The sequence below is a fragment of the Oncorhynchus clarkii genome, chromosome 6, assembly GCF_045791955.1.
Source record: "Oncorhynchus clarkii lewisi isolate Uvic-CL-2024 chromosome 6, UVic_Ocla_1.0, whole genome shotgun sequence".
NCBI lineage: Eukaryota > Metazoa > Chordata > Actinopteri > Salmoniformes > Salmonidae > Oncorhynchus > Oncorhynchus clarkii.
Genome location: NC_092152.1, coordinates 13,071,892 through 13,098,823, shown reverse-complemented (window position 1 = coordinate 13,098,823; position 26,932 = coordinate 13,071,892). Strand labels below are relative to the sequence as shown.

The window sequence follows — 26,932 nt, the reverse complement described above, 5'->3', positions numbered from 1 at the left end:
TCATTCACTAGGTCCCCCCGTGTGGTTCTGGGATTTTTGCTCACTGTTCTTGTGATCATTTTGACCCCACGGGGTGAGATCTTGTGTGGAGCCCCAGATCGAGGGAGATTATCAGTGGTCTTGTATGTCTTCCATTTCCTAATATTTGCTCCCACAGTTGATTTCTTCAAACCAAGCTGCTTACCTATTGCAGATTCAGTCTTCTCAGCCTGCTGCAGGTCTACAATTTTGTTTCTGGTGTCCTTTGACAGCTCTTTGGTCTTGGCCATAGTGGAGTTTGGAGTGTGACTGTTTGAGGTTGTGGACAGGTGTCTTTTATACTGATAACAAGTTCAAACAGGTGCCATTAATACAGGTAATGAGTGGAGGACAGAGGAGCCTCTTAAAGAAGAAGTTACAGGTCTGTGAGAGCCAGAAATCTTGCTTGTTTGTAGGTGACCAAAGACTTATTTTCCACCATAATTTGCAAATAAATTCATTAAAAATCCTACAATGTGATTTTCTGGATTTCTTTTCTCATTTTGTCTGTCATAGTTGAAGTGTACCTATGATGAAAATTACAGGCCTCTCTCATCTTTTTAAGTGGGAGAACTTGCACAATTGGTGGCTGACTAAATACTTTTTTGCCCCACTGTATATCCCAACAGTGAGTGTGCACTGTAATCTCAATGCCCACACAAACTGAGCCGTTGTCCCATTTTGAACCGTCGTTCCCCAGCTTGCTCCGCTTGTTCCCACCAACACACAATGGCTTTCTGACAAGACATCTAGCAGTCTGCCTGTATCCATGACAATATTCTACTTTCCACAGTTTCCTGGAAGGTTCTGGAAGTCAGACAGACTGAATACTGAGTCAGCACAAACCCATGCCATTTGGCTCACTGCTCTACTCATAGGACACATTAATCATTAATATATTTTACTTTCAGCTTTCAGAGTTTTTTGTTTTAATAGAGAAAGTCTGGTAAGGGTTTAGTGAACAGCATTTGAACTGGGCTGGGGATCGCTGGGTTGCCATGGTGACTTGTAGTGATATGGCTGATGGGGTGTCAGAAACGCAGTGGGGTGTTAAGGGTCATGGAGTTCTTGTACCCAGCATTCTCAACCGGTGTGCTTGTGTGCATCTGCTTGTGTGCCTTGTGTTAATTGGTTGATGGCAATAACAACCCTCCCATGTGCCCCAATGTTGACAACACCCATTCATCACCAGTAACACAAGTCCAGCTGCCACCCAGAGTCCTTAACTCACCAAATTTCTCCTCATATTGCAGTAAATGTGAGCATTTCCAGATGTGTGGTGGTTACTGCTGGTTTGTTGTGTCATCTGTCCACTGGCATTGGTGAAGCCCTGATTACAGGCCTGAATGCTGTGTCCTGTGATGTGATGTGTACCTAGTTCCCACTGAGCACCAACGCCAGGCCGCTACAGCCTCGCTTAACGCAGTCTGTGATACAGTTTTCTCCAAGGAGAATAAAAGAAATGTGAAGAATGGAGGGAGAATATTGCCTTCCAGCTGACTATAATATATCTGAGCTGAAAGTATAGATAATAGACTCAAAGTACCTGGGGGTCGGGGTTCTTTACAACAGAGGTTTCTGAGGCTAGTGAGCGTAAACTGCAATGCACTATTCTGTTGCAGTCATGAGTCGGCCATGGTCACGTGACGACGTAGCTCCACCTACAAACTTCAAAACCAGTTACTGCCCTCAGCCCAAGGAATTTCCTCTTGGTCTAACAGCCTTGGATGTTGGTTGCTCCTGTGGGAGATCCGGGTTTATACCCCGTGTGTAACACACTCTTGGATGGACAAGCAGTGAAAAGCTGTTTGTTGTTGACATGCATTGCACGCACGCCCACACACACAGCCTGGGCATTCCTGACAAGAGTGACATACCAAAAAGCCCAGGGAGTTGAGTAGTGACAGCACATTCTTCTTCTCTTTCTATCACTCCTCCAGGGCATGCTGTTGATCTACGTCTTCACTGTCCTCTCCACCCACACACACCTCTCAACCAGACCAAGTTCACACAATGTCCATCATGACATTGTGGGCTGCATTTTCCATCAGCATGATGACGTTTCTGGGCTAATTTAACGACCTGTTTCCGTAGGGGAAAACATAACTGTGTTCTAACTAAGATGTTGGACAATAAACTGATCTTTCCCCTGTTTATGTTTTGCCATATCTCTCAGAGGCATGGCAACCTTGTGATGAAAAAGAGAGAGGGGACAGGAAGAGAGGGGGAGAGATGAAGAGAGAGAGGGGGGAAGAGAGAAAGAGAGGGGCAGGGAGAGAGAGAGGGGACAGGAAGAGAGGGGGGAGGAGAGTGAGAGGGGGAAGAGAGAAAGAGAGGGGCAGGGAGAGAGAGAGGGGAGGAGAGTGAGAGGGGGAAGAGAGAAAGAGAGGGGCAGGGGAGAGAGGGGACAGGAAGAGAGAGGGGAGGAGAGTGAGAGGGGGAAGAGAGAAAGAGAGGGGCAGGGAGAGAGAGAGGGGAGGAGAGTGAGAGGGGGAAGAGAGAAAGAGAGGGACAGGGAGAGAGAGAGGGGAGGAGTGAGAGGGGGAAGAGAGAAAGAGAGGGACAGGGAGAGAGAGAGGGGAGGAGTGAGAGGGGGAAGAGAGAAAGAGAGAGGCAGGGGGAAGAGAGAAAGAGAGAGGCAGGGAGAGAGAGAGGGGAGGAGAGTGAGAGGGGGAAGAGAGAAAGAGAGGGGACAGGAAGAGAGAGAGGGGAGGAGAGTGAGAGGGGGAAGAGAGAAAGAGAGGGGCAGGGAGAGAGAGAGGGGAGGAGAGTGAGAGGGGGAAGAGAGAAAGAGAGGGGAAAGGAAGAGAGAGAGGGGAGGAGAGTGAGAGGGGGAAGAGAGAAAGAGAGGGGACAGGAAGAGAGAGAGGGGGGAGAGTGAGAGGGGGAAGAGAGAAAGAGAGGGGCAGGGAGAGAGAAGTGATACAATGTGTTCATAAATTAGGTATTTTGTCAGTGCATATCTCTGTGTGCATGTGAATTGTGTGTATAAAGTGTGTGCATGTGAATTGTGTGTATAAAGTGTGTGCATGTGAATTGTGTGTATAAAGTGTGTGCGTGTGAATTGTGTGTATAAAGTGTGTGCGTGTGAATTGTGTGTATAAAGTGTGTGCATGTGAATTGTGTGTATAAAGTGTGTGCATGTGAATTGTGTGTATAAAGTGTGTGCATGTGAATTGTGTGTATAAAGTGTGTGCATGTGAATTGTGTGTATAAAGTGTGTGCGTGTGAATTGTGTGTATAAAGTGTGTGCGTGTGAATTGTGTGTATAAAGTGTGTGCGTGTGAATCGTGTGTATAAAGTGTGTGTGTGTGAATTGTGTGTATAAAGTGTGTGCATGTGAATTGTGTGTATAAAGTGTGTGCATGTGAATTGTGTGTATAAAGTGTGTGCGTGTGAATTGTGTGTATAAAGTGTGTGCGTGTGAATTGTGTGTATAAAGTGTGTGCGTGTGAATTGCGTGTATAAAGTGTGTGCGTGTGAATTGCGTGTATAAAGTGTGTGCGTGTGAATTGTGTGTATAAAGTGTGTGTGTGTGAATCGTGTGTATAAAGTGTGTGTGTGTTAGACACATTTGGGCTCCAAGGGAAGATTAGTTAACCAGAGTTAGCTGAGAGGTGACCTCAGCTGAGAGACCAGGGAGCTTCAACGCTGTCAAAGAGCAGATACACACTCAACATATACTACTACATGCCTGCATTCTCTCTCTCAATTCAAATTCATTTCAATTCAATTTAAGGGCTTTAATTGGCATGGGAAACATATTTTTTACATTGCCAAATCAAGTGAAATAGATCAAAAACTAAAGTGAAAATAACAACAACAAAAAATAACAGTTAAGGCACATCACACATAAAACAAAATATAAAAACAGTACATCATATAACATTATTACACCGCTACATATCTACAATATCAAAATGTATAATACCACCATACAACAATATTACAATGTGTGTGTGTGCTAGCGTGTGTGTGCATATGCGTGTCTGTGCATGTGTGTGTGTGCATATGTGTGTGTGCATGTGTGTGCGTGTGTGTATCTGTGTCTCTTCACAGTCGCCGCCTTTCCAAAAGGTGTATTTTTATCTGGTTTTTAGATCTGATTCTACTGCTTGCATCAGTTACATGACGTGGAATAGAGTTTCACTGTGAAGAGACCTCTGGTAGCATGTCTTGTGGAGTATGCATGGGTGTCCGAGCTGTGTGCTAGTAGTTTAAACAGACAGCTCAGTGCATTCAGCTTGTTAACACCTCTTACATAAACAAGTAGTTATGAAGTCAATCTCTCCTCCACATTAAGCCATGAGAGATTTACATGCATATTATTAATGTTAGCTTTCCGTGTACATTTAAGGGCCAATCGTGCTTCCCTATTCTGAGCCAGTTGCAATTTTCAGAGGTCTGTCTTTCTGGCACCTGACCACACAACTGAACAGAAGTCCAGGTGCGACAAAACTAGGGCCTGTAGGACCTGTTTTGTTGATAGTGTTGTTAAAAAGGCAGAGCAGCGCTTTATTATAGACAGACTTCTCCCAATCTTAGCTACTGTTGTATCAACATGTTTTGACCATGACAGTTGAAAATCCAGGGATTTCTCCAAGCAGTTTAGTCAAATTAATTTTCACATTATTTATTACAAGATTTAGTTGAGGTTTAGGGTTCAGTGATTGATTTGTCCCAAATTAAATATTTAAGACTAACTTATTCATTGCCACACGTTCTGAAACTAACTGCAGCTCTTTGTTAAGTGTTGCAGTGATTTAGTTCACGGTAGTAGCTGACTTGTATAGTGTTAAGTCATCCGCATACATAGACACATTGGCTTTACTCAAAGGCAGTGGCATGTCCTTAGTAAAGATTGAAAAAAGTAAGGGGCCTAGACAGCTGCCCAGGGGAATTCCTGATTCTGTTGGACAGGATACTATTTATCCACAATATAGCAGGGTAAAGCCATAACACATATGTTTTTCCAGAGGTGTCTACCTTGATAATGTCAAAAACTGCACTGAAGTCTAACAAAACAGCTCCCACAATCTTTTTATCATCAATTTCTCTGTCAATCATCAGTCATTTGTGCAAGTGCCGTGCTTGTTGATTGTCCTTCCCTATAAGAGTGCTGAAAGTCTATTGTCAATTTGTTTACAGTAAAATAGCATTGTATCTGGTCAAACACCATTTTTTCCAAAAGTTTACTAACGGTTGGTAACAGGCTGATTGGTTGGCTATTTGAGCCGGTAAAAGGGGGCTTCCTCCTGGCCTGAAGGCACACACTTTCTAGTAGGCTTAGATTGAAGATATGGCAAATAGGAGTGGCAATATCATTGGCTATTATCCTCAGTAATTTTCTATCTAAGTTGTCCGGCCACCTTGTGGCTTGTCATTGTTGATAGACAGCAATAATTTTTTCAGCTCTTGCACACTCACTTTATGGAATTCAAAATGACTGGTTGAGGTCTTTGATAATCTTCAAGGCCTTCCTGTGAAACCGGGTGCTGTAGATGTCCTGGAAGGCAGACAGTGTGCCCCCGGTGATGCGTTGGGATGACTGCAGCACCCTCTGAAGAGCCCTGCGGTTGCGGACGGTTCACTTACCGTACCAGGCAGTGATACAGCCCGACAAGATGCTCTCAATGGCGGTGTTGTCACTGTCTCAACAGGGTCTGCTGGTGGTGGTGGTAGTCTGGTTCCCTTCCTGCCTCACATGGTGTCACTGTCTCAACATGGCCTGGTGCTTGTTATGGTCTGGGTCCCTTCCTGCCTCGTAAACCTATTGCATGGCTTATCATGACTGAGGGAGTGCTCCACTATGGCCTAACAGCAGTCCAGCTCTCCCACGTCTAACTCAATACCACCCAGACAGACAATAACACACAACCTTACAGGTTCAGTTCTGAAAGGTTATGAGGGAAGCAGAAACAGGCAGGAAGGGAGACTTATCAGGCTGCGTTTGCTCAGTGCTATTCCATAGTGTCATACAGGGCCACATTCTAACTTCAGATTTGATCACGCAGATCGGAATTTCACTCAAATCACACATTGATTTCTTTGAGAGTTATGTGTTAAGAGAGATATGTTTAAGTTAAACCTACACTTAGAAAAAAGGGCTCCAAAAGGTTTTTGGCTTTCCCCATAGGATAATCATTTTTGGTTCCAGGTGATAACCCTTTTTGGTTCCAGGTAGAACCATTTCGGGTTTCATGAAGAATCCTCCGTGGAAAGGGTTCTACATGGAACACAAAATGGTTATAATTGGAACCAAAATGGTTCTACCTGGAACCAACAAATGTTCTTCAAAGGGTTCTCCTATGTAGACAGCCAAAGAACCCTTTCAGGTACTAGAAAGCACCTTTTAAAAAAAAAAATATATATATATATATATATATATATATATATATATATATATATATATATATATATATATATATATATATATATATATATATTTAATAAACATATTTCCACGTAGTTATAAGGGTAGCCCTTTGCTGCAGTCAAATGACCCAGTAGCCTCATCGGTGGAATGTCAGTCAAATGACCCAGTAGCCTCATCGGGGGAATGTCAGTCAAATGACCCAGTAGCCTCATCGGTGGAATGTCATAATTCCATAATTAATCATCGTTATTTTATTAATGAACTTTTTTTTAAATGCAGGACATCCTGTGTTTTTATGTCAAATGTTTTTTGTTATATTTCAGTCTTCTGTTATATATATAAAGTATAGTATTGGGATGCAAACTCAAAATGTAATACATTGTACAGGTGTCTTCTTTGTTTTAAGCCCATAACCATGTGTGAGGTGTATACCTGTGTTTCAAAGTAGATTTGTTCAAGACTACCCTGATTTAGCCCACTGCAGTAAAAGGTTAATGGACTTGAATAGATAGAGTAAGCCTACAATTAAAAGGGCCAGTTGAGGTGCAATCAATTAGCTTAATTTCTCAGAGATCAAATTTGATAAAATCATACAATTATATTTCAAATCAAATGTATTTGTCACATACACATGGTTAGCAGATGTTAATGTGAGTGTAGCGAAATGCTTGTGCTTCTAGTTACGACAATGCAGTAATAACCAACGTGTAATCTAACCTAACAGTTCCACAACTGCTACCTTATACACACAAGTGTAAAGGGATAAAGAACATGTACATAAAGATATGAATGAGTGATGGTACAGAACGGCATAGGCAAGATGCAGTAGATGGTATCGAGTACAGTATACACATATGAGATGAGTAAGTAAAGAAAGTGGCATAGTTTAAAGTGGCTAGTGATACATGCATTTGTGTTTTTTAGGTAGTGTTAGATATTACTTGTTAGATATTACTTGTTAGATATTACTTGTTAGATATTACTTGTTAGATATTACTTGTTAGATATTACTTGTTAGATATTACTTGTTAGATATTACTTGTTATTGCTGCACTGTCGGAACTAGAAGCACAAGCATTTCGCTACACTCGCATTAACATCTGCTAACCATGTGTATGTGACCAATAAAATTTGATTTGATTTGACAGTCCTGTAAGCCCTCATTTGCGTGTGTGTGTTTGCGTGGGTTGTGTTTGTGTGGGGTGGGTGTGTGTGTGTGTTTGTGGGTGTGGGTGTGTGTTCAGTGTGAGCTATGTCTGGAATGCTTAATGGTCTGCTTATGGAACAGCCTTTCCCAGGACATTATCATGTTTAATTGTCTTGTAAAGGTACTACTCACCGGAATGTGCCTACCTTTGAACGTTGCAGGGTTAGCCTCATTAACTATCCTCCAAGGTAAATATTGCTATAGGCAAATCAGATGATTGAATCATTCTCAGGCATTCAAAACCTGCTATGATGATGATGAGTACTATATTGAAATCGCCGATGATGAAAACATGGACTCAAGTTATCCATCAAGATAATTTTTTGGGCCAAACAGAGAGGACACATGCTCTGTACCAAAAACAAGCATAATCTGCCCCATTAAGGCACCAATCACTGCAACTGGTCGCCAACATCATTTGGGATGTAGAGACATCACTTTAATAGAAGGTGCACTGAAGAAAGAAAAAACAAATGAAAGAATGAAATATGGAATGAGTAGTCCTGAATGCTGTTTTTGTTTTCATATAATTTTTCGTTTAGATGTATTTGGGCCAATACATTGTTCTAACATTCAACTCTTCACTCTACATTTATAAATCATTATTATTTTAATTAAGGTTGAGTCTTGAATTAAAATTGAGAGAGGGGAGGGGGGGGGGGGGTCTTCTAGGGGTCAGTACCTGGTAATATCAGGTTGTATGACGGTACAAAACCTAACAACTTCAATAAAACACTTATCAGAGCAGGGGAAAATAACCATCACATCTGAGTGGGCATTCTATGTTATATGTCTAGTTTGTCTATTTCTATGTTTGGCCTGATATGGTTCTCAATCAGAGGCAGGTGTTAGTCATTGTCTCTGATTGGGAACCATATTTAGGTAGCCTGTTTTGTGTGGGGTTTTGTGGGTGGTTGTTTCCTGTCTTTGTGTTTGATGCACCAGATAGGGCTGTTTCAGTTTTACCACGTTTATTGTTTTGTATTATGTTCGTGTTGAGTTTTCTTATTAAAAAATATAACCATGCTGCATTTTGGTCCGCCTTTCCTTCCCAAACTGTCACACCCCACCCCACCCCACCCCACACACACATTTTTGCACTGCTGCTACTCTCTGTTTATTATATATGCATAGTCACTTTACCTCTACCTACATATACATATTACCTCAATTACCTCCACACAGGTGCCCCCGCACATTGACTCTGTACTGGTATCCCCTGTATATAGCCTCCACATTGACTCTGTACTGGTACCCCCTGTATATAGCCTCCACATTGACTCTGTACTGGTACCCCCTGTATATAGCCTCCACATTGACTCTGTACTGGTACCCCCTGTATATAGCCTCCACATTGACTCTGTACCGGTACCCCTGTATATAGCCTCCACATTGACTCTGTACAGGTACCCCTGTATATAGCCTCCACATTGACTCTGTACCGGTACCCCTGTATATAGCCTCCACATTGACTCTGTACCGGTACCCCTGTATATAGCCTCCACATTGACTCTGTACTGGTACCCCCTGTATATAGCCTCCACATTGACTCTGTACAGGTACCCCTGTATATAGCCTCCACATTGACTCTGTACCGGTACCCCTGTATATAGCCTCCACATTGACTCTGTACAGGTACCCCTGTATATAGCCTCCACATTGACTCTGTACCGGTACCCCTGTATATAGCCTCCACATTGACTCTGTACAGGTACCCCTGTATATAGCCTCCACATTGACTCTGTACCGGTACCCCTGTATATAGCCTCCACATTGACTCTGTACAGGTACCCCTGTATATAGCCTCCACATTGACTCTGTACATAGCCTCCACATTGACTCAGTACAGGTACCCCTGTATATAGCCTCCACATTGACTCTGTACAGGTACCCCTGTATATAGCCTCCACATTGACTCTGTACATAGCCTCCACATTGACTCTGTACCGGTACCCCTGTATATAGCCTCCACATTGACTCTGTACATAGCCTCCACATTGACTCTGTACCGGTACCCCTGTATATAGCCTCCACATTGACTCTGTACAGGTACCCCTGTATATAGCCTCCACATTGACTCTGTACATAGCCTCCACATTGACTCTGTACCGGTACCCCTGTATATAGCCTCCACATTGACTCTGTACAGGTACCCCTGTATATAGCCTCCACATTGACTCTGTACATAGCCTCCACATTGACTCTGTACCGGTACCCCTGTATATAGCCTCCACATTGACTCTGTACAGGTACCCCTGTATATAGCCTCCACATTGACTCTGTACATAGCCTCCACATTGACTCTGTACCGGTACCCCTGTATATAGCCTCCACATTGACTCTGTACAGGTACCCCTGTATATAGCCTCCACATTGACTCTGTACATAGCCTCCACATTGACTCAGTACCGGTACCCCTGTATATAGCCTCCACATTGACTCTGTACAGGTACCCCTGTATATAGCCTCCACATTGACTCTGTACATAGCCTCCACATTGACTCAGTACCGGTACCCCCAGTATATCGCCTCACCATGTGTTATTTTTTTATTTTCTTATTTTTTTCATTGTTTACTTCAGTTTATTTAGTAAATACCTTCTTAACATTTTTTTTCTTCTTTAACTGGTTCAAGCATTGATATTTATTTATTTTAATTTAACCTTTATTTAACTAGGAAAGTCAGTTAAGAACAAATTCTTATTTACAATGACGGTCTAGGAACAGTGGGTTAACTGCCTTGCTCAGGGACAACAGATTTTTACCTTGTCAGCTCAGGGATTTGATCTAGCAACCTTCCGGTTACTGGCCCAACGCTTTAACCACTAGGCTACCTGCCGATCCACATTTCACTGTAACGTCCACACCTGCTGTATTTGGCGCATATGATAAATACAATTTGATTTGATTTGATTTTGAAGACCTTTTTGTTTTGTACTGCGAGGAAACCTCACCATGCACCAATGTACTGTGCAATCAACCATGCTTATAACCATGCTTGTAATCATGATAGAGGCCTACTATGTCTAGCAATAGCTATACATAGTGACCAATAATAACCATCTAGACACACAATCAAGAGATCTGTGAGAGGATGTTGCCTTTCGGATACTCACCTCAACACTGTCACCCACACTGAGTTTGTTCAGGCTATTTCAGACCAAACAACCAACAGTCAACAGCAACTCCTACTGAGAAAATGTAGAGAGAGAAAGAGTTTCAGTAAGATGAATGCCCTCCCCCAACCAGCCCCCCTCTATATCTCACCTCCCCATCCAACAGCAGCTGCCTGCCACTGCACCCGAACGGAGGAAGTGCCGGAGTCGTCTGAAATGAAGCATAACAGCACAACAAATCATGTCCGGCCAGGAACCCCGGCCAGGGCAGAGAGAAGCCCCTAATGACAGGAAGTTGTACGAATAATAAAGGCTTGGGGATATGGAGATGCGGGGGAAGTAGCACTACATGCAGTTCAGTGGAGGCTGGTCGGAGGAGCTGTCTGAGTACAGGTTCATTGTAATGGCTGGAATGGAATAAATGGAGCAGTATCAAACATAACTAACATTTAGAAACCACGTTTGACTCTGTTCCATTCATTCCATTCCAGCCATTACAATGAGCCCCTCCTGTTATAGCTCCTCCCACCAGCCTCCACTGGTGCAGTAAGAGAGTTGTGTCAGATTAAGGCAATTGGACTCCTTATTATTTTTAAGGTAGTGGTTATGGTTATGATTTCATATGCCAGACAGACACTGAGTCTTTGTGAGTCTGATGAGCAGATTTAAATGGGGCTTCTGTCTCTGTCCGAATCTCTGAAGACTTAAGGGGAAACTCTGTACTGGCACACCAGAAACAAAGATTCTATCAAATGATACATCTGGACTGAACGATAACAGAATGACCATCCCAAAAAATGCTGAGAAACCTACATAAGCACTCTGCATACCCCTCTACCCTAATCAGCACTCAAATACCAGAGAACTGCATTTTTTTTAACATGCTGGCTGCCTCAGACGCAGTTCCCATGACATTGGTCCCTCTGATTCTTCAAGAGTCTGGATGGAGATGGCCCTCACTGTACATTGATTCTCTGGGAGCTGCCAAGGGCTGCTAGGGGCCAATTCAAAGGACTGGTGGGACAAAGCCAGAGTGACAGTTCTATAGCTGCCCCCCCCCCCCCCCCCATTTGCCCCCTCTAAACCGCCCCTCCCTTCCAGTGCCAATATAAAGTGTTTTGTTTTCCTGTGGCTTTTCTTGAACCTGAGCCAGATACACCCTCAGCTGTGTTGTGTCACCGTTGTTTCTGGATGATATTAGCTTACTGAAAGTGAGAGATGTTGATGTACACGAATGGCTCTCAAAATAACTACTTGGTTATATGCACATAAAGCTAGTTAATGGTGAAAATATATAATTTCCACCTTATTATTAAAGTGTGGAATGAAGGAGAAAATAATGTTGTGAGGACCAGGACAGCTAGAATGTAACTGAGATTTCCCCCCCATTCATCTGGTGGGGCTTTTGGTGAACACGTATTTACATCTCACTGAAGAAAGTCTGTAACAGCCCCAACTAGGCAGTCTGTATGTGTGTGTGTGTATATATATATATATGTGTGTGTGTGTGTCACAGGAGGCTGCTGATGGGAGAACAGCTGATAATAATGGCCGGAATGGTGCCGATGGAATGGCATCAAACACCTGGAAACCATGTATTTGATTGATACCATTTCACTTTCTCCAGTCATTACAACGAGCCTGTCCTCCCCAATTAGGGTTCCACCAACCTCCTGTGGTGTGTGTGTGTTTCCCAAAAAGTTTTAGTACGTTCTTGAAGGGACTTTGAGGTACAGTTTGCTCTGTTTTGTGGGTGTGCCAGGGTGTGGCTTGAAGCAATGGCTGACTTATTTAAAAGCTAGAGGTGCATTTTGAAGCCACAACCCCATTTTTCAACTGGTCGTTCACCAGGCTACAGCACCGTTTCCGTTCAATTGAACGTTCTATTACGTTTTTATTTACTGAACGCTGCCCTACATAGCCTGCTGGTGGACCTTCACCTTCTTCTCCACTTGGTACTTCCACTATTTTGCATGAGATAAGCCTACAGATCGTCCTCTTGTCCGTGAATGCGCGTCAGTGTTTCAGTGTGACCGTTTATGCGGATAAGTTTCTAGTGCAATTGGCTAAGTGAAGAAATCTTCGGGGCTGGATTGTGAAAAAGTTCTGCATCACTATGCGAGCGATTAACCTCGATACCTACAGCCTGTCACTGCTTACGGCCAAAGAGGACATTCTCAACCCCCGCTCATCAACCAACTGGTAAAGCTCTTTATTTCCTGCCAAGTGCCTGAATGTCTTTGCATGTTCTATTTAGTGAGCATTGCTCTTTTCAGAATTCCATGTCACTTTTAACTGTCATAAGAACGTTTCTAAATAATATTTGGATGGTTTAAAAATAGCCTACTCCTTCATTCTGCCCTGCGTGTTTTCGCGTTTAAAAGAAGAGGGTGTTGTGTAATTCAAGTTTGATTTCATTTTGGTTCCAGCACTGCAAAGGTTATGGAGGTGGTCAAATATAAAACGGTGCTGTAGGTGTGTCTATAGGCTATGTATAGTGGCAGACCGACAGTTATAATCAGGGCAATTCAGATGGCTCAGTTAGTGTAGGTAGCCTACCTCACGACCAACACAGGAGGACAGGCAGGTGGTGTGGGGCATTAGTTCGTGTGCCAAACTGTTCAGAAGTGTGTGATTGCGGCCTGCAATACAAGGCGTTCCTGCATGTGGGCATTCCTGCATCTACAGGAACGCCCACCCTTTGAGCTTCCCATTGGTTCCTGCATGAACGCCCCCCCGCCCCTCCCCCCCTCCCCTCCAGCATGCCATCTTCATGCTTGCGTGACAGATTTCTCCTGATTGTTGATGCCATTAAAATGTGGGCCAAAAGGGAAATAAACTATTATCTGAGTTTTATGGGGGTGAAGTACACTTTCTACCGGTGTTCCAGCTAGCTATCCACCGCCTGCTGTCTACCAGTGTCCTAGGTAGGACACAGTGCCTTTTACTCCCGCATGCCGAATTGTGGGCCATAATTACACCTTTCTCACACTGTTGGCTATCTACCTGTGTGGCACATGGTTGGACTCAAACACCTGTCTTGCGCTCTGCTGCTGGCCTGGTGTGCAGTGTCTCAGCTATTCTCCAGGGCTCTATGACTTTATGCTTTGTGCTCAGCTCAGGTTTCTGCCTATATGGTGATATTTGTGTAATTTACCCCTATGTAGAGGTTATCAAAGTTGGACAAAGTAATGGAAACCCTTCAGTAAATGAGGGATACAACGTATATTGAGAGCAGGTGCTGCAATACACGTGTGGTTCCTGAGTTAATTCAGCAATTAACATCCCATCATGCTTAGGGTCATGCTCATTGTTTTGTCTACCATGGCTAGAAGAAGATATCTCAGTGACTTTCAAAGAGGGGTCTCAAAGGGGCATAGGGAGTTTAAAGTGTGTGTGTGTCTCATTCACCAGATCTCAACACAATTGAGCACTTATGGGATATTCTGGAGAGGTGCCTGAGACAGTGTTTTCCACCACCATTCGCATAACCTCAAATTATCTTCTCTGCCGAACTTCTTAATGTGTGTGTTCTCTCGGTTCTGTTGACGTGATCCCACACAATTAGAGATAATAACGATATGTCGCCATGGTGATGTCATGACTTGTGTGGTCCGCTTTGTGGTTAACCACCCATCTATCAAACATCCAAGGTTATGTAACCTAGTTGCTGTACATTCCAACAAACTGTTATAGGTCCTATGTAGTAAAAGTGTCATATGAAGATGTTGATAATCAATGAATGCATAATAGCTGCTCTATTGATTAAGAAACCTCTTAAAACGAACTTAAATGTTATCCGTATTACTCTCTGGACAGTCTCAGCTGACATAAGAGTGGTTTCTCAGATATTGTTATTAAAAAGGATCCCTCCAACAAAGAGTAGCCAGACAGAGAAACGTGCAGAAGCAGGATCATGGAAGTGAACCTGACACTCAGCTTGGTGTTTTCCCCTCTCATCTTGTCATGACTTGGCAGCTCCGTCGTCATGGTGACTTATCCATCCTGCATAAACATTGTTTTCTCTCTCTTTCTCTCTCTTTCTCTCTTTCTCTCTTTCTCTCTTTCTCTCTCTTTCTCTCTTTCTCTCTTTCTCTCTCTCTCTCTCTCTCTCTCTCTCTCTCTCTCTCTCTCTCTCTCTCTCTCTCTCTCTCTCTCTCTCTCTCTCTCTCTTTCTCTCTTTCTCTCTTTCTCTCTTTCTCTCTTTCTCTCTTTCTCTCTTTCTCTCTTTCTCTCTTTCTCTTTCTTTCTTTCTTTCTTTCTTTCTCTTTCTTTCTCTCTTTCTCTCTCTCTCTTTTTCTCTTTTTCTCTCTTTCTCTCTCTCTCTTTCTCTTTCTTTCTCTTTCTCTCTCTTTCTTTCTCTTTCTCTCTCTCTCTTTCTCTCTCTCTCTCTCTCTCATATACACACACAGAGAGGAAACCCACTCTAAAAGGCTGAATAACACTCTCTGCAAACTGTCTGGCTGGACTGAATTGTGAAGTGGGTGTTGCAATGACATCAAAGTTCCTGTGTGAGAGAGAGACATAGTAGGGGGTAGACTAGAGGGCTGTTCTATAGCCTGTCCTCCCACACTTACACCATGTTGGTCTTGAGATCCCACTGTGTTATCTAATGTCCTTGTGAATGGGAAACAGCCCCTGTGAGGTAAGACCTCTAGGAATAGGGAGGCTGACTATTCAACAACACCGTTCCAGAGGTCTCTCCTAGTTCCTTTTAATGACTTTAGACTGTTTCACACACAGCCTCCAATCTGCAGTATGTGGTGTGTGTGTGTGGAGCAGTAGTCTGAATTACATCAACATACGTCCTACTGCGTTCAATTTTCAAACCAGATATTTACTGTATGTCCAAAGACACACATGGTGATGTACAAGGTTGCTTATGGAAATTGTTGAAGTAAGCTGTCAAACGTACACTGTGTTCTGCTTTGTAACCTTACAGGTAACTTTCATAAAAGTACAGCTACGGATTATTTTAGCTACAGTAGACGGAGGGCTGAAAAATCCCCCTTTCTCACTTTTCATGACTCCAGAAAATACCTCAGTCAGTAGCCGTGCTCCTAATGGTGGTCAAAGGCAGACACACTGTCATTTACTGTCCATCCAACAGGACTGGGGACTGGGGACTGGGGACTGGGCACTGGGGACTGGGCACTGGGGACCTGAGGAACATTTCAAGATTGGAATGTCATTTCTCTGCCGTAGTTTAACAGTTTTTTTTTTTGTGTACTTTGTCAGGCAGGCAACATGCATGGGCAGAAGTGTTTAAGGCCTGCCACATAGACTGAGTATTGTTGTACCAATCCAGTAAACCATATGAAAACAGAGAGGAATATAAGCAGTGAGGCTCTACAAATGTTTTATCAGACTGACATTTTACAGCTCTTGCTCTGCACATTAGCTCATAGGATTCATATTGAGCTCAATAGGAGTGTGACTCCTATTCATCATCAGTGTTGGGTGTGGGCTGTATCTAACCATCTCTGGGCCCTGGTGACTTGGAACACTGTCAGACACACCTTGTTCTCCCCACTGCTCTTGGCAGACTGTGTGTTGACTGTGGGTGGGGGAGCATTTTTACAATTAGTTCTGACTCATTGCAAAGATTTGACCACAGCTGATTTGGATGGTGATAAGGTACACATTCGATTCCTTTCCAAATGTTCCAAAATAACCTTGTTGATTTTTTTGTTGTTGTTGTGTGATAGTGTTTTCAAAAAAATAAGTGAGATGTTCCCTTCCAAAGTAAAGATGAGATGTTCCCTTCCAAAGTAAAGATGAGATGTTCCCTTCCAAAGTAAAGATGAGATGTTCCCTTCCAAAGTAAAGATGAGATGTTCCCTTCCAAAGTAAAGATGAGATGTTCCCTTCCAAAGTAAAGATGAGATGTTCCCTTCCAAAGTAAAGATGAGATGTTCCCTTCCAAAGTAAAGATGAGATGTTCCCTTCCAAAGTAAAGATGAGATGTTCCCTTCCAAAGTAAAGATGAGATGTTCCCTTCCAAAGTAAAGATGAGATGTTCCCTTCCAAAGTAAAGATGAGATGTTCCCTTCCAAAGTAAAGATGAGATGTTCCCTTCCAAAGTAAAGATGAGATGTTCCCTTCCAAAGTAAAGATGAGATGTTCCCTTCCAAAGTAAAGATGAGATGTTCCCTTCCAAAGTAAAGATGAGATGTTTGTGAGAAGTTGCAGTGATTTGGTGTCATTTTCATTCTATTGTGTTAAAAAGATCACAGCCAGTCCAAGGAAGATTGTGCAATCTGTGAGCTGTGGTGTATCCTATCATTTGTTGTGTTTGGTGTTCTCACACACACACTTTGGTCTGAGTCCAGCATGACACACTCACTCACACACTCCCTGTTCCAAGGGAGATGTTGTTGAAAGGACGTCTTGTTAGCAACAGGCAAGGACAACTCCTTGCTGATCTGTCAAAGTATTCATTTCACACACTTTGACTCTCACAATGGAAGAACAAGAAATGCCACTGACCTTTGTCACCAAAAGTCTAGGTAGTAGGGAGAGAACTCATAATTCAGTTGTTGGCTATATAGGAGTATTATTAAGGACCTAATAGTTGAATTAAATGCTTGAATGAACAAGTCCTGTACCTTTGGGAACCCTCCAGTTCCCTCTCCTCTTCCACTCTTCTTTAGCATATTATTTCCCTATGATGTTGTTTAACCTGTTTGAATTAATACTGTATTAAACTGTGTTTCCCCAGACGGTGGATTAGAGGGTATGGGAATGTAATGCTATAATGCAGCTGTTCTAAGCCATTAAACAATCCACTGAGTCACCCCCCCCCCCCCCCCCCCCTTTCCTGTCCTTACTGTCTGTCACAGTATATTGGAGGCCTGCTATCGGTTCCACAGGCTCAGCTCCTTAAGGGTGCCAGTGTTTAAGGTTACCTGGTAGAGGACTCAAACGTGTGTGTGTGTGTGTGTGTGTGTGTGGCATTGGCCAACCAAGGCGTGTGAACCTAAACGACCGCTAACTATCTGGCTGCTATTTTCAGTTGGGCATTTCCATGGTAACAGAATTACGCTTAGACTCAGTTTTTTTATTTTCACTTTAAAATGTATGCCAAACAAAAACAATTGATTTCAAAGTTTAATAAACAACCAGGACTACTTTGAACAATTTCCACAAACATTTACAAAAACTAACTTAGTGGAAGACCTGTGCAGATGCCAACTTTGATGATGGAATTAGAGTAAAATCTCCCTCAGGGTTTTTATGCGACCACATTTTCCAAAAACTCTTAAATATCAGCCCCGAATTAAGGTTCAGAGATGAATGCAGAAAGAAATGGGTGTCAGCTATGACATGACACATTGAGTTTGGTTATTAAACTACAGTAAGTGAAGTAGATTTCCACCCAGTAACGGAATGACATCATGGGTCCCTGATCTGTACTACACAGAAATACATAATACAAATGTTGTTCTTTGACATCACAGAGCAGCAGAGTACAGTATGTTCCAGTATAATAACGCACAGAACATTACAACAGAGGACAATATACTGTACTAAACTATTTTCTTTACTGTATTGTAGTGTACTGTACTACTATGTTGTATTGAACAATACTGTGCTCTGCTCACTGTACTGTACTCAGTTCTTTACTATATTGTACTGTGCTCTACTCACTGTACTGTACTCAGTACTTTACTATATTGTACTGTGCTCTGCTCACTGTACTGTACTCAGTTCTTTACTATATTGTACTGTACACAGTACTGTACTCTACTGTGCTATCCAAACTTGTGAAACATACAGTGCCTTGCGAAAGTATTCGGCCCCCTTGAACTTTGCGACCTTTTGCCACATTTCAGGCTTCAAACATAAAGATATAAAACTGTATTTTTTTGTGAAGAATCAACAACAAGTGGGACACAATCATGAAGTGGAACGACATTTATTGGATATTTCAAACTTTTTTAACAAATCAAAAACTGAAAAATTGGGCGTGCAAAATTATTCAGCCCCTTTACTTTCAGTGCAGCAAACTCTCTCCAGAAGTTCAGTGAGGATCTCTGAATGATCCAATGTTGACCTAAATGACTAATGATGATAAATACAATCCACCTGTTTGTAATCAAGTCTCCGTATAAATGCACCTGCACTGTGATAGTCTCAGAGGTCCGTTAAAAGCGCAGAGAGCATCATGAAGAACAAGGAACACACCAGGCAGGTCTGAGATACTGTTGTGAAGAAGTTTAAAGCCGGATTTAGATACAAAAAGATTTCCCAAGCTTTAAACATCCCAAGGAGCACTGTGCAAGCGATAATATTGAAATGGAAGGAGTATCAGACCACTGCAAATCTACCAAGACCTGGCCGTCCCTCTAAACTTTCAGCTCATACAAGGAGAAGACTGATCAGAGATGCAGCCAAGAGGCCCATGATCACTCTGGATGAACTGCAGAGATCTACAGCTGAGGTGGGAGACTCTGTCCATAGGACAACAATCAGTCGTATATTGCACAAATCTGGCCTTTATGGAAGAGTGGCAAGAAGAAAGCCATTTCTTAAAGATATCCATAAAAAGTGTCGTTTAAAGTTTGCCACAAGCCACCTGGGAGACACACCGAACATGTGGAAGAAGGTGCTCTGGTCAGATGAAACCAAAATTGAACTTTTTGGCAACAATGCAAAACGTTATGTTTGGCGTAAAAGCAACACAGCTGAACACACCATCCCCACTGTCAAACATGGTGGTGGCAGCATCATGGTTTGGGCCTGATTTTCTTCAGCAGGGACAGGGAAGATGGTTAAAATTGATGGGAAGATGGATGGAGCCAAATACAGGACCATTCTGGAAGAAAAGCTGATAGAGTCTGCAAAAGACCTGAGACTGGGACAGAGATTTGTCTTCCAACAAGACAATGATCCAAAACATAAAGCAAAATCTACAATGGAATGGTTCAAAAATAAACATATCCAGGTGTTAGAATGGCCAAGTCAAAGTCCAGACCTGAATCCAATCGAGAATCTGTGGAAAGAACTGAAAACTGCTGTTCACAAATGCTCTCCATCCAACCTCACTGAGCTCGAGCTGTTTTGCAAGGAGGAATGGTAAAAAATGTCAGTCTCTCGATGTGCAAAACTGATAGAGACATACCCCAAGCGACTTACAGCTGTAATCGCAGCAAAAGGTGGCGCTACAAAGTATTAACTTAAGGGGGCTGAATAATTTTGCACGCCCAATTTTTCAGTTTTTGATTTGTTAAAAAAGTTTGAAATATCCAATAAATGTCGTTCCACTTCATGATTGTGTCCCACTTGGTGTTGATTCTTCACAAAAAAATACAGTTTTATATCTTTATGTTTGAAGCCTGAAATGTGGCAAAAGGTCGCAAAGTTCAAGGGGGCCGAATACTTTCGCAAGGCACTGTATGTCTATGATAGTTTCAGATTTGTTCCAGTCAGTCTGTGGAAGTTAACATCAAGGCCAGGGTGGACTGACCAAATTTCAACTACTTTTCAATGTCCGTAGACGTTCGGTGTCGATCAGTGGGTGAGGATGCTGGTTACAGAAATGGAAAGAGCGGGGGCTCATGGGTAGGTGTCAGAGAGAGCTGGGAGAGTTGACATTAACTGGAGAGAGTGAGGGGTTGTTCAGACTGTGTTAACACTCATGGTTTGACCACCAGATGAAAGAAGGAGATATAAAACAGTTATGAGCTGAACATAACGGTATGCTGGTGGAAGGGAGGAACATAACAGGTGACCCAACTCTGGTTCATGACTATTATGATTTCCCATTGAAGCCAATTCAGTTGCAGTAATTCCGTTAATGATTTTTGTTGGTAATTCCGTTACCAATTTGGTAACAGAATTACGAGTTTGAATCACTTAATTCATAAACAAAGTTGATATGAGTAAAATCACTATAACTAATATGATAGGTCTACCATTACTTGTTAATTCTGTGAACTTTCATTATCCTTCCTCCTCATGAGGGAGAGAAATTAGAAAATATCTTCAAGATATAAGAGTTTTTGGTATTAGAAATACAAACCACAAGGCAGTGTTTACAGAAGGTAAACAATTTCTCAAGTGTTGATATTTGTTGTCATGGGTCTTTACCTCACATTATTGTGTTTTCATGTATTTCTTGATTTTTTTTACAATCCAGAAATCAGACTTTACTTATACCAACTATTTAAGATGGAAAATGGTTGGGAAATGTATCTGACTTCATTTCCCAAAAATATAGGCACTTAGCTTTCATTTGACATCCAATTTGATATACTCTTATGAACTTTGCATGTTGGTGCTCATGGGTTCTTTTACATGGAAATGCCCAGTTATCCCAATGTCTGAGTCACTGAGAGCTTAAAGTGTCATTGCTACTTATCACACACACACACACACACCTGTATCCAAGGAGTCTCTAGCTGTGCTTACTCACGGTTACACACCAGATTCCCACGGTGGGATGTATCCTGGAGATAAGATTGAACCCATCTATAAATGAAGCTAACACTCGAAGGCCAGTCCTCATTCCTTGTTTAGTTAGTTAATCCCCCACTCCTGATGAGTGGAATAATATGTCTTTCTTCACTGTACTGAATGTGTATATGGATGGGTTTAGGGTGGAAGAGGCTAGAGAGAATGGGGGCTTGCTCAATAGACATTCAGAAAGAGATGGGGATGTCATACAGACATATGCATGAGCTGTTCTGCCCCCTACTTTCCCAGGGGATGCCCTATCTCACTGGCATCCAGATATGTGGGTGGCAGGTTGATGAGGGTGCTGTTTAAATCAGCTTTGAAACTGAAGAGATGTTCGTCTTTAAACAACTGCCTACTGCTCTCTTAAACACGGTCTATGTGTGTCGGGTAATTTCAGGTCTGGCACGATGAGACGTGACTCTTATACAACCATACAACCAGTGCACGTGTGTGTGTGTGTTTTATTGTGTGACTCATACGAACATATTTATCCTTCAAACCAATTGTCCGTAATCCAGATTTCCTCTAGAAAGTGTTTCCAATGGAACTACAATCCCTCTGTAACCCAGTGATGTTGAGCACAACAAAACATTGTTTTCTAGTGATCCTAGATAAAGCGATTTGGACTCTCAAATGGAAACGTAGCCTATTGTCTTTGTTGCGCGACACAATAGTACTATACAAATACTATGCAAATAGAACTGAATGGAAATGAGTTGAATTTCCCCAATCCTACCTACTGTCCCGCAGTGCAATGTGTTATACAGTACAAGGAGTGTTTCAGGCAGCTGTTGAAAGCAGCTGTGTGTCTCGCTAAACATAGGCTGATCTAGAGTCAGTGTAGAGTCAGTGTGAGACGTGTGTCAGGGCTCGGCCCTCCTGAGACACTACTCTGGGACTGATCTAGAGTCAGTGTGAGACGTGTCAGGGCTCGGCCCTCCTGTCTAAGCTAGACAGAGCATGACATCACTATCCATATGATTTAGTCAACACGTACAGTGCCTTCAGAAAGTAAGTAAAGTGTAATTAATAACTTCACCATGCTCAAAGGGATATTCAATGTCAGATTTTTATCTTACCCATCTACCAATAGGTGCCCTTTGTGAGGCATTGGAAAACCTCCCTGGTCATTGTGGTTGAATCTATGTTTGAAATTCACTGCTCAACAGAGGGATCTTACAATTATCTGTATGTTTGGGGTACAGAGATGAGGTAGTCATTCAAAAAGCATGTTAAACATTATTATTGCACACAGTGACTTGTTAAGCACATATTTACTCCTTATTAAGGCTTGCCATAACCATAACAAAGGGGTTGAAAACTTATTGACTCAAGTCATTTCAGCTTTTAATTTTTATGAATTTGTAAAACTATCGAAAAACACAATTCCACGTTGACATTATGCGGTATTATGTGTAAGCCAGTTACAAAAAAAAAATCTAATTTGTATTAATTTTAAATTTAGGCTGTAACACAATGCAAATGTGGAAAAAGTCAAGGGCTCTGAATACATTCTGAAGACCCAGTACATAGACACACATGCTTGTACACACACACACACACTCACACACACACGGCCTCCATCCATTTCTCTTGTGGGAATGGAAACACTGTATAATGCCATAAAGCAGACTGTGCATTTCCACTGTGCTGCTGGGCAATACCATGGTAACAGAATTACGCTTAGACTCACATGCTTCACTTTAAAATGTTTGCCAAACAAAAGCCATTGATTTCAAAGTTGAAAAACCATACAACTCTATACACAATGACTACTTTTAACAATTTACACAAACACATTTACTGGAAGAATTATGCAGATGCAAAGTTGGTTACAGAATTCTTGTAAAATCAGGGTTTTATGCGACCATGTTTTCCCCAAACTCTGTGAACTCTCTGCTCTTATCTAAGATTGAACGATGTCTGCAGAAAGAATGGGGTGTCAGCCATGACATGACACCTTGAGTTGGAGGAAATATCTATTGGTTATTAGACTACAGTAGGTGAAGTGGATTTACATCCAGTAACAAAATTGTGGTAACAGGTCCCTGATCTGTACTATACAGGAATGCATAATTATGAATATCATTCTTTTCATGGTGATATATTCTGAATACTGGAGGTGCACAAAGGTAGAAATATGCAATATCCTTCTTTTGCATATTTGGGTATTATTCTACACTCTGGCTATTATTCTAATGAACTGCGCCCCAAACAAGACCACATCTGAACCAATCACAGACATCTATGTTTCACAAGTTTGGACATTACAGTACAAGAACAGTAGAGTACAGTAAAGTAGATCTGTTCAGTAAAGTACAGGGCTCCCGAGTAGCGCAGCGGTCTAAGGCACTGAATCTCAGTGCTAGAGGTGTCACTACAGACCCTGGTTCAATTCTAGGCTGTATCACAACCAGCCGTGATTGGGTGGCACACCATTGCACAGCGTCGTCCGGGTTAGGATTTGGCCGGGGGTAGGCCATCATTGTAAATAATAATTTGTTCTTAACCGACTTGCCTAGTTTAAATAAAGGTTAAATTAAAATAAATTCCATGGGGTCTGCAGGTTTTGGTATTTTCCTTTCAATTAGGACCTAGACAACTAGGTGGGGGGAGTTCCTTACCTTCAGCCCTCCCTCCGTTGAATGAGTTTTGACACTTGGGTTGGAACAACAGGGAAGTAGTATTTCTGACTCAAGAGTTTTAGTGAAGATCCACTATCACACGCATTCAACACCACTGAGTCTGACAAGAATTGTCTGATAATGATTGTAGTTCCGAAAAGAAGATAAATAAACTTAGGCTGTAGTACTGATAAGCATGACATGCAAGTACAAACTGTTTACTTGACTGTAGAGTAAGGCCTGTAGCATAACATGGACTAAACGGGTTCAATAAGCTAGGGGACTTGTACATAAGCAACGTAGAAATGTCTACAGAATATAACCAGCATAGCATGAATGATTATACACAGATGACAGAAAATAGCTTAGCACCACGAAAGAGAAATGCTAACAAATGGCTACTGCTAATAGGCATGCTAAATACCAATGCATTCTGAATGACAAATGCTAATGATCGCGGGAGCATGAGCTAGCTAACATGCTCAACATAAATGGTAATTACAAACAACAATGAGACTCCGAAAACAACAAGACATCTTATGGAACTTACTTTTAGACTCACTATAAAACATCAGAACAGCGAATGTATTGGGACCACAGGAGCAAAAGTATTTATTAGGAGGGAAAACATGAAATGCTGTCAGGATGGTGAAAGCAGGTTTTCTGACTGAAAGTATCTTTCTGACACCTGCCCTGCTCGTACTGGGGTCCTACACTGAACTTCCCGGAAATACTGATTGCTGATAGGCTAACATAATAATGACTGGCATGACCTTAACCAATAAGAACTAAAGGAAAGTTGGGGTCTTATAAGTAGGAGGCTGAGGTGAAGTCTTTTTTTTCTATTGGCTTTCATTTGACACCCAATTTGCTCCTATGAACTTCGCATATTGGTACTCATGGCTCCCTTTTAAATAGAAATGCCCTGCTGCTGCTGCATGTGCTGAGGCTCATTGTGGAAATGATGCTCGTACAGTCAAGCCTCAGCCAGACCTCTGGAGAAGGATCATCTCCTGGAGATATTTCTGCTGCTCTGACTCAAAGCAACAGGATTCCAGTCCAGATATGACCTGAAAAGTTGCTCATCGCTGCTGACTCAAATCCTTATTTTTGTTAGCCAGTTGCTGTATGAGGCAGCATACACCTCCCTTTAGTGTTTTGTGTCAGTGAGCTAGCCCACATTGGCTCATCATGTGTCAAACAATGTTATGTAGAGTGACGACATTGACAGGAGTGATGTGAGGGGTTCTAGCTGAGACGAGGTGTGCTGAAACCTGGAAGGTCTCCTCCTTGTATTCCGGAGTGTTTACTTGACTGGAGTGTTCTTTGTGCTTGTGCCAAACCAGAGCTAGCATCATTTGACAGCATTTAATCTATCCACAATGTTTGATGGATAATACCTATGATGTTCAATAATGATAGTGTTATGAAATCATCAGGCACACCCCTCTACTTCACCCTCTCCCTCCCTCTCTATCTCCCTCTTCGCTTTTCTCAGCTCAGAGCAGTCTGACAGTGTTTAGTAGCGTCAGAGATGAGTATGATAACGTGCTAAGTGATTTAGCACTGTAGTGGTAACAAAACAGACAGTGATACCATAACAAATTGAGGGCTGGCTGGCTAGCTAGCTAGCTGTGTGTTTCTGTGGGAGACTTGGCTTTACACTGGGACACTAAGTTTGTCTTTTCTGTCTTATTTGTTCTTAGGGGGGCTTGAGCGCCATTGTCAAGGCAGCCCTACTGGAAGGGCCAAAGTTGTTGTTTGTTTAGTTGAGTGAGTGAGTAGAAGGGAATAGATGAGAGAGTGATTGATTTAGTGTATAAAATGGAAGGAGGCCTGTGTGAGTGTGTGCGTGCAGGACATCCTGGACAAAATGTCAGAGCGGTCCCAGAGAAGTGCTACTTTAGAGGGGCCTGTCTGGCCATCAGTCACTCCCCTGCCCCCCTACGCTGTCCCATCATCAGCTGTTGAGGGTGACCAGTACCCCCCTCTGAACACACCGTACCCTCTCCCTGCAACCCACATAGGGAAGAGGCTATCTGTAAACAGCAGCATGCAACCCCTGTATGCACTTTGACCCCTCTCAACCTATGGCTGTAGTGCTTGTTTGAATTCCCAGAGCTCCTTAGCAGTAAGCATCCCCCAGAGTGTTGTCTAGCCCCCCCCCCCCCCTCCCCTGAACACAGTGCCTTGCGAAAGTATTCGGATATAAAACTGTATTTTTTTGTGAAGAATCAACAACAAGTGGGACACAATCATGAAGTGGAACGACATTTATTAGATATTTCAAACTTTTTTAACAATTTCAAAAACTGAAAAATTGGGCGTGCAAAATTATTCAGCCCCCTTAAGTTAATACTTTTGCTGCGATTACAGCTTTAAGTCGCTTGGGGTATGTCTCTATCAGTTTTGCACATCGAGAGACTGACATTTTTTCCCATTCCTCCTTGCAAAACAGCTCGAGCTCAGTGAGGTTGGATGGAGAGCATTTGTGAACAGCAGTTTTCAGTTCTTTCCACAGATTCTCGATTGGATTCAGGTCTGGACTTTGACTTGGCCATTCTAACATCTGGATATGTTTATTTTTGAACCATTCCATTGTAGATTTTGCTTTATGTTTTGGATCATTGTCTTGTTGAAAGACAAATCTCTGTCCCAGTCTCAGGTCTTTTGCAGACTCCATCAGGTTTTCTTCCAGAATGGTCCTGTATTTGGCTCCATCCATCTTCCCATCAATTTTAACCATCTTCCCTGTCCCTGCTGAAGAAAAGCAGGCCCAAACCATGATGCTGCCACTACCATGTTTGACAGTGGGGATGGTGTGTTCAGCTGTGTTGCTTTTACGCCAAACATAACGTTTTGCATTGTTGCCAAAAAGTTCAATTTTGGTTTCATCTGACCAGAGCACCTTCTTCCACATGTTTGGTGTGTCTCCCAGGTGGCTTGTGGCAAACTTTAAACAACACTTTTTATGGATATCTTTAAGAAATGGCTTTCTTCTTGCCACTCTTCCATAAAGGCCAGATTTGTGCAATATACGACTGATTGTTGTCCTATGGACAGAGTCTCCCACCTCAGCTGTAGATCTCTGCAGTTCATCCAGAGTGATCATGGGCCTCTTGGCTGCATCT

The 26,932-nt window shown here is 42.4% G+C and overlaps 1 protein-coding gene across 1 annotated transcript in view; it reads left to right on the top strand.

The window, feature by feature from the left end:
* The first annotated feature begins 12,489 nt into the window (after nt 1-12,489).
* The window catches only part of LOC139410637 (drebrin-like protein A), a 52,578-nt gene continuing 38,135 nt past the window's right edge, over nt 12,490-26,932 (top strand). Inside the window, exon 1 of the mRNA XM_071155992.1 lies at nt 12,490-12,918. Coding sequence (XP_071012093.1) covers nt 12,833-12,918 — 86 coding nt within the window. The 5' untranslated portion in view covers nt 12,490-12,832. The remainder of the gene's footprint in view (nt 12,919-26,932) is intronic.